The sequence below is a fragment of the Hippocampus bargibanti genome, linkage group LG03, assembly GCF_051943395.1.
Source record: "Hippocampus bargibanti isolate YZ-2025 linkage group LG03, ASM5194339v1, whole genome shotgun sequence".
NCBI lineage: Eukaryota > Metazoa > Chordata > Actinopteri > Syngnathiformes > Syngnathidae > Hippocampus > Hippocampus bargibanti.
The window spans coordinates 6871586-6888052 of NC_142736.1; the positions used below are offsets into that span (position 1 = coordinate 6871586).

The 16467-nt window shown below is 44.2% G+C and overlaps 1 protein-coding gene across 2 annotated transcripts in view; it reads right to left on the reverse strand.

Annotated features, from left to right (window-relative positions):
• stard5 (StAR related lipid transfer domain containing 5) overlaps window positions 1-16467 on the reverse strand; it is a 37746-nt gene that overhangs the window by 8770 nt on the left and 12509 nt on the right. For both annotated transcript variants that reach the window (XM_088991768.1, XM_088991769.1), the window contains exons 2-4: window positions 12417-12466; window positions 11096-11228; window positions 1717-1834 (exon numbers count right to left, since the gene is read on the reverse strand). In XM_088991768.1, coding sequence (XP_088847894.1) covers window positions 1717-1834; window positions 11096-11228; window positions 12417-12466 — 301 coding nt within the window. The remainder of the gene's footprint in view (window positions 1-1716; window positions 1835-11095; window positions 11229-12416; window positions 12467-16467) is intronic.

The following is a 16467-nucleotide window of genomic DNA, read 5'->3' on the forward strand; positions in this document are numbered from 1 at the left end:
CTGTGCATTTTGGAGAAAATTTACGACTTTTAAGTGCACCTTATTGTCATCATATGGCATCAAGCTGACCATGTGACGTCAACACGCATAAACGTGAGATGAAAATCATTTATGTCGTAAACCAGGGGTGGCCATCCAGTCAGACTTGACACAAATTATTTACGATGTAAACAATTTGTGTCACGTTCGCTCTCAAAATGGCAGGGAAAAAATGCACAGCTAAACGAAAATATAAAGACGACGATTTTTCGTTGAGCGTAAAGGCAAGCCATTCTGCCTTATCTGTCAGGCGTCATTAGCGCATTTCAAAGCATCAAATCTTCAGTGCCACTTCAGCTCATTCCACGCGAACATCGACCAGGAATTTCCCAAAGGGACTGAACTTCGCAAGCACAAGTTGGTCACTTTGAAAACTCAGACCGAAAAGCAGAGATTTTTTTTCCCGAAATTTTACAAAGCACCCAGAGACCGTAACGCTTGCATCATACTAACTGGCTTGCAACATTGCACAGGCTAAAAAGCCATAAGGGGAGTTTATTAAGAAATGCCTCAGTGACGCTGTTGAAATTTTGTCTCCTGAAAACGACAAACTAAAACGAATGGTAGCAGATGTCCATCTGCCCTTAAAATACTGTCAATGTTTATCAGTATTTGCTAACTCACTCCTACTCCTTGATTTTTTTCTGTCTCTCTCCGCATTTCTTTCTCTGTCTCGTTCAGATGCCTCTTTCATCCATACATCAAGACTTTTACGACTATCCCTCATCTGCCTCATCTCAGAATGCTTGATTTTATTACATTATTTTTTTTTTTTTGCTGAGTGAACCAAGCGTCGGAAATCCACATTCAGCTGTCCAATACTTTGCACATGACATACATTCATTTCCATATTTCATTTTCATTAGAGAGCAAATAGGGAAAGATAAATACAGAATTTTATCCGGTCTATTAATACTTTACGAGTTTCTCATTTTTCCCACTTTGTCTCCTCACGAACAAAATTAAGATAAAGCAAAATAAAATGTATGCGCTCGACGAAATTCTAGATTGAAGCAAAGTAAACCTGACTTGACGATTAGAGTTGAAGTACCGCACCGCAACCCTGAAGGTCAGAACCCTACTCAACGATAACAATTGGAGAAACAATAAATGCTACATGACCCTCAAGGTCGAAGCCCAAACCAACAATAAAAATTGGAATAACAATAAATGTTCCACGACCCTAAATGTCAGAGCCTTGCCCAACGATAACAATCAGAGGAACAATAAACGCTCTACAGAACCAACAACAACAAACCTACTCATTACACGACCTGCCCAGCTTTTTGAAATGTGTTGAAGCCCAAAAAATGTCTTTGCCTTATAAATGAAAAATAAAATAACATTTATTAGCTTGAAATTTCAATATATTGATTTGTTGTTTTTTCAATTCAATGTTGGTTGTTAATGATTTGAAAAACATTGTACTGTATTTTGATATAGGTTTAACACAATGGCTGAATTTCTTTGTAATTTGGTTTGCATAACTTGAACTGGTGAATTGACAGAAAAGTATAAAAATAAAAAAAATGAGCAAATTGCGGTTGAAGCATAAGCTCCATCAACCCAGCTCTTATTTCAGTCCAAAAATAATCTTTCAAATTACAAAAAACATGAGAAGGGAGGGGGTGGGGTACAATTGGGGTGGGAATCATAGTACATGTAGTCACTACGCACCGTTGGATGAAAATGTGCCATCTTCATACTGCCTGACTAAAATAACATCGACAAAGTCTCGAGGTGCTATGATACCCATAGCTGCTGAGGGTGTGACTGTTCGGCAGATAGAGATGTCCTGTAGAAGATTTGGAGACAAGGCAATTACTCATAGAAGTGCTTTAAAACACAAACATAGTAGTTCATGAATTTCATGAATTCTATTTAAAACCACACTAAAAAGACTAAAAAGGAAGCAACGGTGTCCATGAATCGTTTTTTGATTCAACCCAGAATAATCGTGCCTAACTACAGCAACACATAACAAAATTGGATCTCAGCCCTCTCCCCGGCCGTCCCCCGCGCCGACGTGCGGCACGACCCAGGGGCCGTCTGAAAACTACAGAGTCCTTTGACAACACAAAATTCCTACTTATTTCAAACCGATAAACACTTTAAGGAAAAACAAAGTAATGTAGTTTATTCAATACATTGTAAGAATGAAAACTGTAAAGAGCAATACATTGGGGAGACTAAACACATTCTCAACAAAAGCCTTTATCAAGTACATATGCACCTAAAAGATAGCAACCACTCATTTGACGACAATGATGTTAAAATCTTAGCGAAAGAACATAGATGGTTTGAAAGTGTAGTAAAAGAAGCGATTTTCTTAAAACAGCTAAATCCTTAACTAAACTGATATAGTGGTCTGAGGTTCAAGTTGGATCGTTCGTATAACAGCCTCAGCCTGCTTAGGCATCATAGGATTAGTAATGCTGATGAGGTGATACCGGAGCAAGTGGGCCAAGGGGGTCAGGACAATAGGAACAACCAGTGGAGCCGCAGGGAGTAGTCCTCTGCTCCCCCAACCTGAGAGCAGGGACTAATCATAGCATCGCCATGTCTGGACAGTATATATATATATATATATATATATATATATATATATATATATATATATATAGAGAGAGAGAGAGAGAGAGAGAGAGAGAGAGAGAGAGATACTAGAGGTGCCAAACAGCTACTGGTTGACAGAACAGTCGCATAAGACTGCAGGTCCCGACATACCAACCTGTGCACAGCCTGGACTGTTTACAAGAAAGCATATGACTCAATGGCACACACATGAATCACTGAATGCTTGGAGTTGTATAAGGTCAACAGGACCCAGAGAGCCTTCGTTGTAAACTCGATGAGGATGTGGAAAACCACACTTGAAGCCAATGGCAAGCCACTAATGCAAGTGTCCATCAAACGTGGCATATACCAAGGTGATGCACTATCCCCACTGCTGTTCTGCATAGGACTGAACCCCCTCAGCCAGATAATCGCCAAGACAGGCTATGGATACCGCCTCAGAAATGGAGCTACGATCAGTCACCTCCTCTACATGGATGACATAAAGCTGTATGATAAGAGTGAAAGGGACATAGACTCCCTGATCCACACAACCACGATCTACAGCAGGGATATCGGGATGTCATCCGGGCTGGAGAAATGTAGTCGGATGGTGACTAAGAGGGGCAAGGTAGTCCACACTGAAGGGGTATCACTCCTTGAAGGAACAATAGCAGGCATTGAAAACAGCTACAAGTACCTTGGTATTCCACAGGCCAATGGCAACCTCGAACTAGCAACAAGGAAAGTGGCTATGACCAAATACCTCCAGCGGGTGACTCAAATCCTCAGAAGCCAGCTCAATGGCAAGAACAAGACCCGGGCAATAAACAGCTATGTCCTGCCAGTGATCAGATACCCTGCAGGAATAATAAGGTGTCCAAAGGAAGAGATTCAGACCACGGATGATAAGACCCGAAAACTCATCACCATGCATGGAGGGTTCCATCCCAAGTCCAGCACTCTGAGACTGTACACAAGCCGTAAGGAAGTAGGCCGGGGATTAGTGAGTGTGAGAGCCACTGTCCAGGATGAAGCATCCAAGCTCCATGAATACATCAAAGAGAAGGCTCCAACGGATGATGTACTCAGAGAATGTCTCAGACAATGGGGAACAGAGGATGAGGTGCTGGAAGAGGGACAATCATGGGAGGAAAAGCCCCTACATGGGATGTACCACCGAACCATAACAGAAGTGGCTGATCTCACGAAGTCCTATCAGTGGCTAGAGAGGGCTGGCCTAAAGGACAGCACAGAGGCACTCATCCTGGCTGCTCAAGAGCAGGCACTGAACACCAGAGCCATCGAGGCAGGGATATACTACACCAGACAAGACCTAAGGTGTAGGTTGTGCAAAGAGGCATCTGAGACAATCCAACACATAACTGCAGGGCGTAATATGCTGGCAGGGAAAGCCTACATGGAGCGCCATAACCAGGTGGCTGGCATAGTCTACCGAACCATCTGTGCAGAGTATGGACTGGAAACCCCAAGGTCAAAATGGGTAACACCTCCCAAGGTAGTAGAGAATGATCGAGCAAAGATCCTGTGGGACTTCCAGATACAGACTGACAAGATGGTAATGGCCAACCAACCAGATATCGTGCTCATAGATAAAGGGCAAAGGAAAGCCATTGTCGTGGATGTAGCGGTCTCGAGTGATGGAAACATCAGAAAGAAGGAACATGAGAAAATCGAGAAATACCAAGGGCTCAGAGAGGAGCTGGAGAAAGCCCGGAAGGGAAAGGTGACAGTCGTGCCTGTGGTGGTCGGAGCACTCGGGGCAGTGACCCACAAACTCGACGAGTGGCTGCAACAGATCCCGGGAACAACATCGGATATATTGGTCCAGAAAAGCGCAGTGCTGGGAACAGCACGGATACTGCGCAGAACCATCAAGCTTCCTGGCCTCTGGTAGAGGACCCGAGCTAAAAGATGGGGGACAGAAACCACCCATGAGGGGTGAGTCGAGGATATATATATATATATATATATATATATATATATATATATATATATATATATATATATATATATATATATATATATATATATATATTCTTTTTTTTTTCCTTTCGGGTTTTCCCTTCAGGGGTCGGCACAGCGAATCAATGTCCTCCATCTATCCCAGTTTTGTGCATCCTCTTCTCTCACACTAGCTACCTTCATGTCCTCTTTGACCACATCCATAAACCTCGTCTTCGGTCTTCCTCTCAGTCTCCTGCCTGGCAGTTCAAGGCTCAGCATCCTTCTCCCGATACAGTCACTCTGTCTCCTCTGGACATGTCCAAACCATCTCAGTCTGGCCTCTCTGACTTTCTCTCCAAAGCCTCTAATATGAGTTGTCCCTCTAATGTACTCATTCCTGATCCTTTCCAACCTGGTCACTCCCAAAGAAAACCTCAATATCTTCAGCTCTTCTACCTCCAGCTCTGCTTCCTGTCTTTTCTTCAGTGGCACTGTCTCCAGTCCAAACATCATGGCTGGTCTCAGCTGGTCTTTTATACAACTTATCTTTCATCCTCGCTGAAACCCTTCTATCACACATCACACCTGACATTTTTCTCCAGCTGTTCCACCCTGCCCGGACACGCTTCTTCACCTCGTTTCCACACTCTCCATTGCTCTCAACAGTTGACCCCAAGTACCTAAAATCCCCCACCATTCTTCAGGCATCTCTTAACCACCTAAGATCTTGTTGAATAACCCAGTCAGGAACACCACCGCCCCCTCTCCAAGACACGTCCATACCTCGATTGGTAAATCATCAGGCCCGAGTGCCTTTCCCCCCTTCACCCTCCTCACTCCATCCTTCCGAATGCTTGCTACGTCTTGGTCCACAACAGTCACATCTTCTACTCTTTGTTCTTTCTCATTTCCCTCATTCATCAATTCTTCAAAGTACTCTTTCCATCTTGCCATCACACTACTGGCACCTGTTAATACATTGCCATCTCTATCCTTAACCACCCAAACCTGCTGCAGGTCCTGACCATCTTTGTCTCTCTGTTTCGCCAGCCTGTAAAGATGAGTCTCACCTTCCTTGCTGTCCAGCCGAGCATACAAATCATTATAGGCCTCTTGTTTGGCCTTTGCCACCTTTACTTTAACCGTGCGCTGCATCTCCTTGTACTGCTGTCTACTCTCGTCTGTCCTCAGTGTCCTACTTCTTCTTTGCTAACCTCTTTCTCTGTATACACTCCTGCACCTCCCCATTCCACCGCGAAGTCTCCTTGTCTACCTTCCACTCGATACACCAAGTATTTTCCGACCTGTGTCTCTGATTATGTTCGCTGTAGTTTGCCAGTCATCTGGAAGAACCTCTTGCCCATCCAGTGCTTGTCTTACGTCCTTCCTAAATGTCATGCAACACTCTTCCTTTTTTAACTTCCACCATTTTGTCCTCACTTCAGCCTTTGGTTTCTTCATCTTCCTCACTGCCAGCGTCATCCTACACACCACCAATCTATGCTGTCTGGCTACACTCTCACCAACCACTACTTTGCAGTCACTGGTTTCCTTTAGATGGTGCCGTTGACACAAAATGTAGTCTACCTGTGTACTTCTGCCTCCACTCTTATAGGTCACCCTATGTTCCTGTCCCTTCTGAAAGAAAGTATTCACAATAGCCATTTCCATTCTCTTAGCAAAGTCAACCACCATCTGTCCTTCAGCATTCCTCATCTGGAGTCCAAACCTGCCCATCCCCTCCTCATCATCTTTGTTTACTGCGCCAACATGTCCATTGAAGTCTCCACCAATTACAACCCTCTCACTTCTCGGGATGTTCTCTATGACTTCAAAGTCCAACCAAAATTTCTCCTTCTCCGTCAGCTCACATCCTACTTGTGGGGTATACCCACAAACAACATTGAACATCACGCCTTCAATTTCTAGCTTCAGACTCATCATTCTATCTGATACTCTTTTTACTTCCAAGACATTCCTAACAAACTCCTCTTTTAAGATAACCCCAACTCCATTTCTCTTTCTGTCTTCACCATGATAGAACAACTTAAACCCTGACCCTAAGCTTCTGGCCTTGCTCCCTTTGCACCTGGTCTCCTGGACACACAGTATGTCTATCAGAATCAGAATCAGAATCAGAATACCTTTATTCGTCCCGCAATGGGGAAATTTGCAGTCCACAGCAGCAATTGAAGAGGGATGGGGTTGGGGTGGGAGTGAAAGGATAGAAAACAAGATATTCTAAGCATAACAAAATAAAAATGTCAACTGTATACTGTGCAAATGTAGATGTGCAAAAACCGTTCTATAAACAAGACTGTACATAGTGCAGAATCAAGAGATGCATTTAGATATATTGCAACAACCCATATTTACAAGTGTCCAGTTTTTTTTTTTTTTTTTTTTTTTTTTTTTCACATGTGATCATTGGGAATTGTGAAGCCTGACAGCAGTCGGTAGGAACGAGCGGCGGTACCTCTCCTTCTTGCAGCGCGGGTGTAATAGTCTCTGGCTAAAGGAGCTACCCAGAGCTGTCAGGATGGGCAGGAGGGGGTGGGAGGGGCTGTCCGTCATAGCTTTTAGTTTAGCTAGCGTCCGTCTGTTGCCCACCTCCTCAAGAGAGTCCAGCGAGCAGCCCACGACAGAACTGGCCCGCTTGACAAAGCGCTCCAGTCTTTTTCTGTCCCGGGTGGTGATGCTGCCTGACCAGCAGACAATGCCATAGTGGATGGCTGATGCCACCACAGAGTCATAGAAAGTCTTTAGGAGTGACCCCTGAACTCCAAAAGACCTCAGTTTCCTGAGGAGGAAGAGGCGACTCTGTCCCTTTTTGATTAGGGCATCCGTGTTTGTTGTCCAGTCCAGTTTATTGTTGAGAGTAACACCCAGGTACTTGTAGGAGGTCACCCTCTCAATGTCCGAACCCTGGATGTTCAATGGTGCAGGTGACGATTGTTTCCTGCAGAAATCCACCACCAGCTCCTTGGTTTTGCCAGTGTTGATCTGGAGGTGATTCTGCTGGCACCAGTCCACAAAGTCCTTTGTCAGTCCCCTGTACTCCCTATCGTCTCCCTCAGTAATGAGGCCGACAATAGCTGAGTCGTCAGAGAACTTCTGAAGGTGGCAGGTTGGGGTGTTGTAGTTGAAGTCCGAGGTGTAGAGGGTGAAGAGGAATGGAGCCAGGACTGTTCCCTGCGGCGCTCCGGTGCTGCAGAGAAGCCTGTCCGACTCACAGTTCTTTACCCTCACGTACTGTGGCCTGTTTGTGAGGTAGTCTGTAATCCAGGATGTGAGGTGATGGTCGACTCCGGCATGCTGCAGCTTGTCCCCCAGTAGACTGGGCTGGATGGTGTTGAAGGCACTGGAGAAATCGAAGAATGTGATCCTCACCGTGCTCCCAGCATTCTCCAGGTGCAGCAACGCCGTATGGAGGAGGTAGATGATGGCATCCTCCACACCGATGCTGGGCTGGTAGGCAAACTGCAGCGGGTCCAGCGATGAGCTTGCCAGCGGTCGCAGGTGGGCGAGGACGAGTCTCTCCAGCGTCTTCATCAGGTGAGACGTCAGCGCCACCGGTCTGTAGCTGTTGAGCTCTTTGGGGTTGGCAATCTTGGGCACTGGGACCAGGCATGACGTTTTCCACAGCTGTGGAACTCTGCCCAGCTTCAGGCTCAGGTTGAACAAGTGCTGGACAATGTCACACAGCTGGTCGGAGCAGGTCTTGAGGAGTCGGGAACTGATGTCATCCGGACCTGCTGCCTTCCTCACCTTCATCCTCCTCAGTTGGTTCCTCACCTGCGCAGTTGTGACAGACAGGCAGGAACCAGGAGGCAGAGTGGCGGCTGAGGGTGTGGCAACGGTTGGGAGGGCAGATGTTGGTTGTGGAAAGCTGGTCGTGAGAGGGGGCAGGGAGGGTAAGGCCACAGTGAGAGTTGGTGCAGGTGCAGCTACAGGTGAAGTTGACGGTGGGCCGGGGGCGGCTGGCGTCTTGTCAAACCGATTGAAAAAGCGGTTGAGTTCATCTGCCCAGTCCTTGTCTTTTTCGTTCAATGTCACTGGGCTTTTGTGGCCTGAGATGTTTTTCAGGCCCTTCCAGACACCAGCGACATTGCTGGCTTGCAGCTGCTCCTCCATTTTCATCCTGTAGGCCTTCTTCCCCTCTCTGATCTTCCTCCTCAGTTGGATCTGCACGGCCTTCAGTTCCTCTCTGTTGCCCGACACAAAAGCCCTTTTCTTCTCCTTCAGGAGGACTTTTATGTCGGGATTAATCCATGGTTTGTTGTTGGCAAAACACCGCACAGTCCTGGTGGGTACGGTGTTTTGTTCACAAAAGTTAATGTAGTCTGTGATGGTGTTGGTGAGTGAGTCAATGTCTTCCCCATGAATCTCAGTAAAGAGCTCCCACCTGGTTGAATCAAAACAGTCCCGCAGAGCTTCTTCAGCTTCTGTAGACCATCTTTTGATCGTGCGGGTCACAGCTGGTTGCCTCTGGACAAGGGGTTTGTACACAGGCTGGAGATAAACCATATTGTGGTCTGCTCTTCCGAGAGGGGGGAGGGGGGAGGGTTTATATGCATCCTTGGCGTTTGAATAAAATAGGTCCAATATGTTATTGTCTCTGGTGGCACAAGTTACATACTGTGTGAATGTTGGGAGGGAGAATTTCAGGGAAATGTGATTGAAGTCCCCTGAGATGATAAACAAGGCGTTGGGGGACTGGGTTTGCAGCTTGTTTACAACAGATATGAGGGCATCGGAGGCAGCGCCGCCATTTGCCGTAGGGGGAATGTACGTCGTCACGGCTATGACGTGTGAGAATTCCCGTGGCAGGTAATGCGGCCGAAGGCTAACGGCTAGCAGCTCGATGTCCCGAGTGCAAAGTTTTTCCTTCACCGTGATGTGCCCAGGATTGCACCATTTGTCATTCACAAATACAGCAATCCCCCCTCCTTTCTGCTTACCGCTGCCTTCATTTCTGTCCGCTCGTACGAGTTGGAAGCCCTCCAACTCTGCGTGGGCGTCCGGAGTGATTGCCGAAAGCCATGTCTCCGTGACGAGTAGCAAGCTGGCTTCCCGGTACTCCCTCTGATGTCGCGTTAGCGCCGCCAGCTCGTCCATTTTATTTGGGAGCGATCTCACGTTCCCCATGATGACGGACGGGAGAACGTGTCGGTATTTCCTCGTTCTTTTGCGGCGATCTTTCCCGGCCCGACATCCTCGTTTCCTCCTCTTCAATTCATCGGGGATGTCTGGTGCGGCGGCCGCTAGTCCGCTATTAGCCCGCCACGCTAGTAGCTGGTCTCGACTGTAAACAATGGGATTCCGCGTGCGCGTGGATTCCCCGTTCACAGGAGCGATGAAAAAGTAAAAAATAACGGCGATGAGCAAAAGAAAAGATGCCCATCTCCTCTCCGTAGGTTTATGGAACGAGATTAGGCAAAACAAAAACGGAAAAGTAAAGAAGTGAAAAAGTAGACAAGAAAGGGAAAGAGCTGCTGTGGAGGCAGCCACACAGGGGGGCGCCATCTTGAAAAAAAAAAAAAACCTTCCTTCTCTGCATCATGTCAACCAGCTCTCGACCTTTACCTGTCATGGTTCCAACATTAAAAGTTCCTACTCTTAGTTCTATACTCTTGGCGTTCCATTTCTCTCTTTTCCTGCGGGCACACATCCCTCCTCAATTTTCCACTGGCACCCTGAAGGTCAACAGTACCAATGGCGGCCGTTGTTAACCCGGGCCTTGACCGATCTGGTATGGGATTCAGAGGTTTGATTCGCATATTTGTTTTGGCAATTTTTTTTTTTTTTGACGTCGGATGCCCTTCCTGACACAACCCTCTGTATTTATCCGGGCTTGGGACCGGCACAATAAGACATTGGCTTGTACCCCCTTGTGGCTACATTATATATATATATATATATATATATATATATATATATATATATATATATATATATAGTAAAGTCTCGTTATATCGATATCGGATATATTGATAGTCCCGGTTATATCGATACTATTTCTATGCACGCACGGAGAAAATTACATGCAAACAGGGTTGGATATATCGATAGTCCCGGTTATATCGATATTTTTTAGGACTCCCTTGAATATCGATATAACGAGACTTTACTGTATATAAGACTTTAGTTCGCTGAAGAAGCATCTTGGATAATAAGCGAAACGTCCGACACCTTCAAAGAAGTACAGATGACGGCTGAAGAAACCTTTTCATTGATGGACCACTCCTGTACGACTAAGAGCTTACACAGATGCATTTCATTTAATCACGAAGGCTTATTTTGTATTTGTAAACAATTTAGTCATTTTGATCGTAGGCTAATATAGATACATACCACCGGTGTTGCCTCCATTTTGACGCTTATAAGGCTTTTAATATTTTGACAGATTTGTTTGTTTGGTCCAATATGGCTCTTATAACATTTTGGGTTGCCGACCTCTGGTTTACAGCTTTGACAAACCAACCATAGACTACCTTCAGTTGGGAAAGTGAAGTGGGTATAAAATACAAACCTCAGCGATTTGTTCCAAAAGTTCAAAGTTCTTCACGTTAGTGTCCCACTTGACTCTGAGCCCTTTCGGGACCGGCTTCAGACATTCCCACACCTTCTCCAGGCGGTCATTTATAACTCCGTCCCCCTTGTAGCTATGGTGAAAGTCAAATCACAAAACACAAATAAGGCCGGAAGACTGCTTCATATTGTTATCATTCTAGGAGCAACAAGAAGCAACATCAACAATCATGACAAATTATACTCGAACCATGCCATTTGAAAAGGGTATCTATCCATCTCTTACAAATAATGAGTCAGACTCAAAACATGTATTTCTGAAAATGAGTCTGTAAGCAAGACATTCTGCCTCAATAGATTCAAAAAGCTCCAATGGTACCTTTACTTACAAAATATTTTTTTTTCTGGAAGAAATTTCTGAAGGATAACATTTTGTACATGCGTTTTCCACGTAAATGCCGTAATTCGTTCCTGGCCCTCACTAAATTCAGACTTTTTTTTCTCTAGCAGAAAAATGCATCAAAATATGTAACAATTATGGCACATGTTACAATTACTGTAGTTATTGCATAATAAATGTGCATCATAAAAAAAGAATTCTGGAGACATTAATAAAAATGCCTTTTTGTCTTCTGCATATGCATTTGTTCATTTCTCACTTAAAGGACAACCAACACCATTTTTTTGTTAACTGAAATCAGAAAAACATTTTATAGCATCTAAAATACCCAAAACATGCAGGCTGACGGCAGTCACGGCAAGTCGTCTTGCCTTGCTCAACAAACAAAATAATGGGCTCACGAAGTTCCGATTCGGAGAAGATGCTTTCTTGTTACTCATCCAGTTATGAATATGATTCAAATAGTTCTGAAGAGGGCGCATAAATGTTTGCAATCGGTTAATGGAGTCCTCCCATATCAATTCGAGCCGTCGATGATAGCAATATAGTGTCCCAGAAAATGCAGAAGATGGCGTCCAAGCTCCGTTGGAAATGGGCTGATTTGTCTACCGGGAATTTGTGTCAGCGAATATCAAATAGTAGTCTTGGTGCATGGTGCAACACACAACGATTCACCATTGCGTTATTTACGTTATTTACGATATCACGAATAGCAGGATCGTCATCAACTCAAAAACAAGACTTTCTGAATATTCGGCGCGAGGCTTAAAACGTAAAATATAGCTATATGGGGGAGAGTCTTTGTAAAATACGCTCAGTAGAAGTCATTTCAAGTGCTTTTACAAATTATGGGCAGAACTTTTCCGGAGGTGTTGGTTGTCCTTTAAGGATGCAATAATATGATGAGGTTGCGGTATCTCACACATTCCCTGGGAACTCGGATGAAGGTCGCCATGAAACAACCACGTCGTTCTGCAGAAGACAAATGAATAAATAAATAAATAAATAAATAAATAAATAAATGCATACATACATACATACATACATACATACATACATACATACATACATACAAAAATAAGGATATTTAGTGTCATAGAAATACTGATTGCATTGATTTCACAAAATGAGGATACAAAATAACTGTTTCTTCACAAACGCGAATTTCAATTTTGGCCAGCCAGAGCGTGATGTTGTTCCTGTCACAATGGCATCGGCGGGGGGGGGGGAGTGTCCACGACGCCGAGGCGGGTGGGTGTCGCCCTCGGGTCGAGGGTTCCCCCAGGGCGAAAGCCAAAGTGGGTCGGCCGTCGGCGCTCAGGGTCGGCGCGACGAGAACGCCGCGTCGGCCCACGCTGCCACCAGCTCTTTGAGACTATTTTCCTTCGGCGTCCACCAAAGTCCGAGCGTATGTGTTGGGCGACATCTTCTGGCTTCTCCATTAGCAGGGAGAGAGATTTTTCAACAGCGCGTATGCGTGGGAAGCCGTGCATATTTGGGTCAGCAGAACGAACCAGTAATAAAAATCGATAATACGAAATATAAAAATGACATGAAAAAGTTTCAGATTTATAATTGAACTGCAAGCAGTTTGGTATACAATAGTATTCAATATAAAATGTTATTTAAAAACAACAGATTGACATTGTATACTATTCGGTCGTATAAATCTCGTGTCGGCCATTTTGAATGTTTTTCGATTCACGACCGTTTTGTTAGAACGGAACCCGGTCGTAACTTGGATGTTACCTGTATATGTGAAAAAGACTAATTGTAAAACTGAACGCGAAAAAAAATGACAGAATTTAATTTTCAGTGAGGACTTGAACTTCAAATCTTACAATTTAGATTCAGCTGTATTTGTTTTGATAAGAATTTAATTAAATGTATAAATTTAGATTTTTTTCCCCAATGCCTCTCTTTCAAGTGTAGCAATTAAAATTAAAGTTTAAGTTGTAGATTCAGTTTTGGGGGCACATAATTGAGCAAAGAAAAAAATATGTTTTCTGCAAAGTACAGTATGTCCATAGGTTTGCACAACAAGCGCTTGGAAAATGACAAACAAATTCATGAGTTGAAAGAAATACACACAGCAGATTGGAAGAAATGTGCGTGACTCCGAATAACACAGCCGCCCAAAAACTTGCGCAAAGAGCCAAGATGAGCACATTGATTTGCCTATGAACGGGTAAAGGAATTGCAATATTAAAAGTGCAGGAAAAAGACAATGGGAAAAAAATAGGCAGCTTGTGCACACAGAGGATGCAGCTAGTAGTTTTTTTGTGTTGGAATATCAGAATCAGAATCATCTTTATTGCCAAGTATGTAGAACACACAAGGAATTTGTTTCCGGTAGAACATTCAATTGAAGAATAAGAGAGACAGGTCGGAAAGTACTTGGTGTATCGAGTGGAAGAAAGAAAGGTAGACAAGGAGACTTGGCGGTGGAATGGGGAGGCGCAAGACTGTATACAGAGAAAGAGGTTAGCAAAGAAAAAGTGGGACATTGAGAGGATGGAAGTACAAGGAGATGCAATGCACGGTGAAAGTAAAGGTGGCAAAGGCCAAACAAGAAGCCTATGATGACTCGTATGCTAGGATGGACAGCGAGGAAGGTGAGACTGATCTTTACAGGCTGGCGAGACAGAGGGACAAAGATGGTCAGGACATGCAACAGGTTAGGGTGATAAAGGATAGAGATGGCAATGTATTAACAGGTGCCAGTAGTGTGATGGCAAGATGGAAAGAGTACTTTGTAGAATTGACTAATGAGGAAAATGAGAAATAACAAAGAGTAAAATATATGACTGTTGTGGACCAAAATGTAGCAAACATTACCAAGTATGAAGTGAGGATGGCATTGAAGAGAATGAAGGGTGAAAGGCACTTGGGCCAGATGGTTTACCAATCGAGGTATATCGATGAGAAGGTTTCTTCAGCCGTCATCTGTACAGAAGTGAAGGTTTCGGACGTTTCGCCTCCTATCCAAGAGGCTTCGTCAGCGAACTAAAGTCTGACTGGTCGTATCGGCATTCCTGACTAACGACTGGCCTATTACCCCCACTCCCCCCGGTATCACCTTATCAGCATAACGACCCTCATCAGCATTGCGAAAGTTGCCTAACCTGTTTTGCCTAAGCAGGCTATTGTATGAACGATCCAAATTGAACCTCATCCCACCAGACCGGTTTAATGAAGGATTTTGTTGTTTTATAAGAATCGCTTCTTTTACCCCCCTTTCAAACCATCTATGTTCTTTCGCTAAGATTTTAACCTCATTGTCGTCAAATGAGTGGTTGCTAGCTTTTAGGTGCAAATGTACTGCCGATTGAGGTCCACTTATATTATCCCTGCGATGTTGATAAAGTCTTTTTTTGAGAATTTGTTGAGTCTCCCCAATGTACTGCTCTTTACAATTTTCATTCTTACAATGTATGGAATAAACTACATTACTTTGTTTTTCATTTGGTAGCCTATCTTTTGGATGCACTAATTTTTGCCTTAACGTGTTTATCGGTTTGAAATAAGTAGGAATTTTATGTTGCCAAAGGACTCTTTGTAATTTTTCAGAAACTCCTGCAATGTACGATACTGCTACTCCTCTCCTTTTTGTATCTTGAGAATTATTGGTTTCATTCGCTATTCTTTCTTTCTGACATTTGTTGAATGACCACTGAGGGTACCCACAGTTAGTGAGTGCTCTCCTGATATGTTTTGACTCCTTTTCTCTACCTTCAGTGCTAGTTGGTATTAGTTTAGCCCTATGCTGGAGGGTTCTGATAACTCCTAGTTTATGTTGTAAAGGGTGGTTAGAGTCAAAAAGTAAGTATTGGTCAGTGTGCGTAGCCTTCCTAAAGACTTCTGTTTTTAGCGCTCTGTCTTCCTTTATAATTACTTTACAATCCAAGAAGGCTGGTTCTCTTTAATGTCCTCACAAGTAAATTTAATGTTGATGTCTACAGAGTTGAGGTGATCTGTGAAGGATTGAATTTCTTGTTTTTTAATCATGACAAAAGTATCGTCCACATATCTAAACCAGTGTCTAGGTTTTGTCCCCGGCAAGGATGTGATGGCCTGTTTCTCCATTTCTTCCATGTACAGATTACGATTTCACTATGTGTGAAACTGGTGAGCCCATAGGACCACTCCTGTACGACTGAGAGCTTACACAGACAATCGAGGTATAGAAGTGTCAAGGAGAGGTGTCAGTGGTGTTCCTGATTTGTGTTGTTCAACAAGATCTTAGATGGTGAACAGATGCCTGAAGAATGGAGACGAAGTGTACTCTTGCCCATTTTTAAGAACAAAGGACATGTGCAGAGTTGTACTAACTACAGAGGAATAAAGTTGATGAGCCATACAATGAAACTCTGGGAAAGAGTACTTCAAGTGAGACTAAGAGCAGAAGTGAACATTTGTGAGCAGCAGTATGGCTTCATGCCAAAAAAAGAGTACGACAGATGCAGTGTTTGCTTTAAGAATGCTGATAGAGAAGTACAGAGAAGGTCAGAAGGAATTGCATTGTGTCTTTGTAGATCTGGAGAAAGCGTATGACAGGGTGCCCAGAGAAGAGCTGTGGTATTGCATGAGGAAGTCTGGAGTGACAGAAAAGTATGTCAGAGCGGTGCAAGACATGTATCATGACTGTAAAACAGTTGTGAGGTGTGCTGTCGGAGTGACGGAGGAATTCAAGGTGGAGGTGGGACTCCACCAGGGGTCAACTCTGAGCCTTCTTATTTGCTATGGTGATGGACAGGCTGACAGACGATGTTAGACAAGAATCTCCTTGGACCATGATGTTTGCAGATGACATTGTGATCTGTAGCGAGAACGGGGAGCAGGTGGCGGAGAAACTAGAGATGTGGAGACATGCCCTGGAAAGGAGAGGAATGAATACCAGTCGCAGCAAGACGGAATATATGTGTGTGAATGAGAGGGATCCAAGTGCAAGAGTGATGCTACAGGGAGAAGAG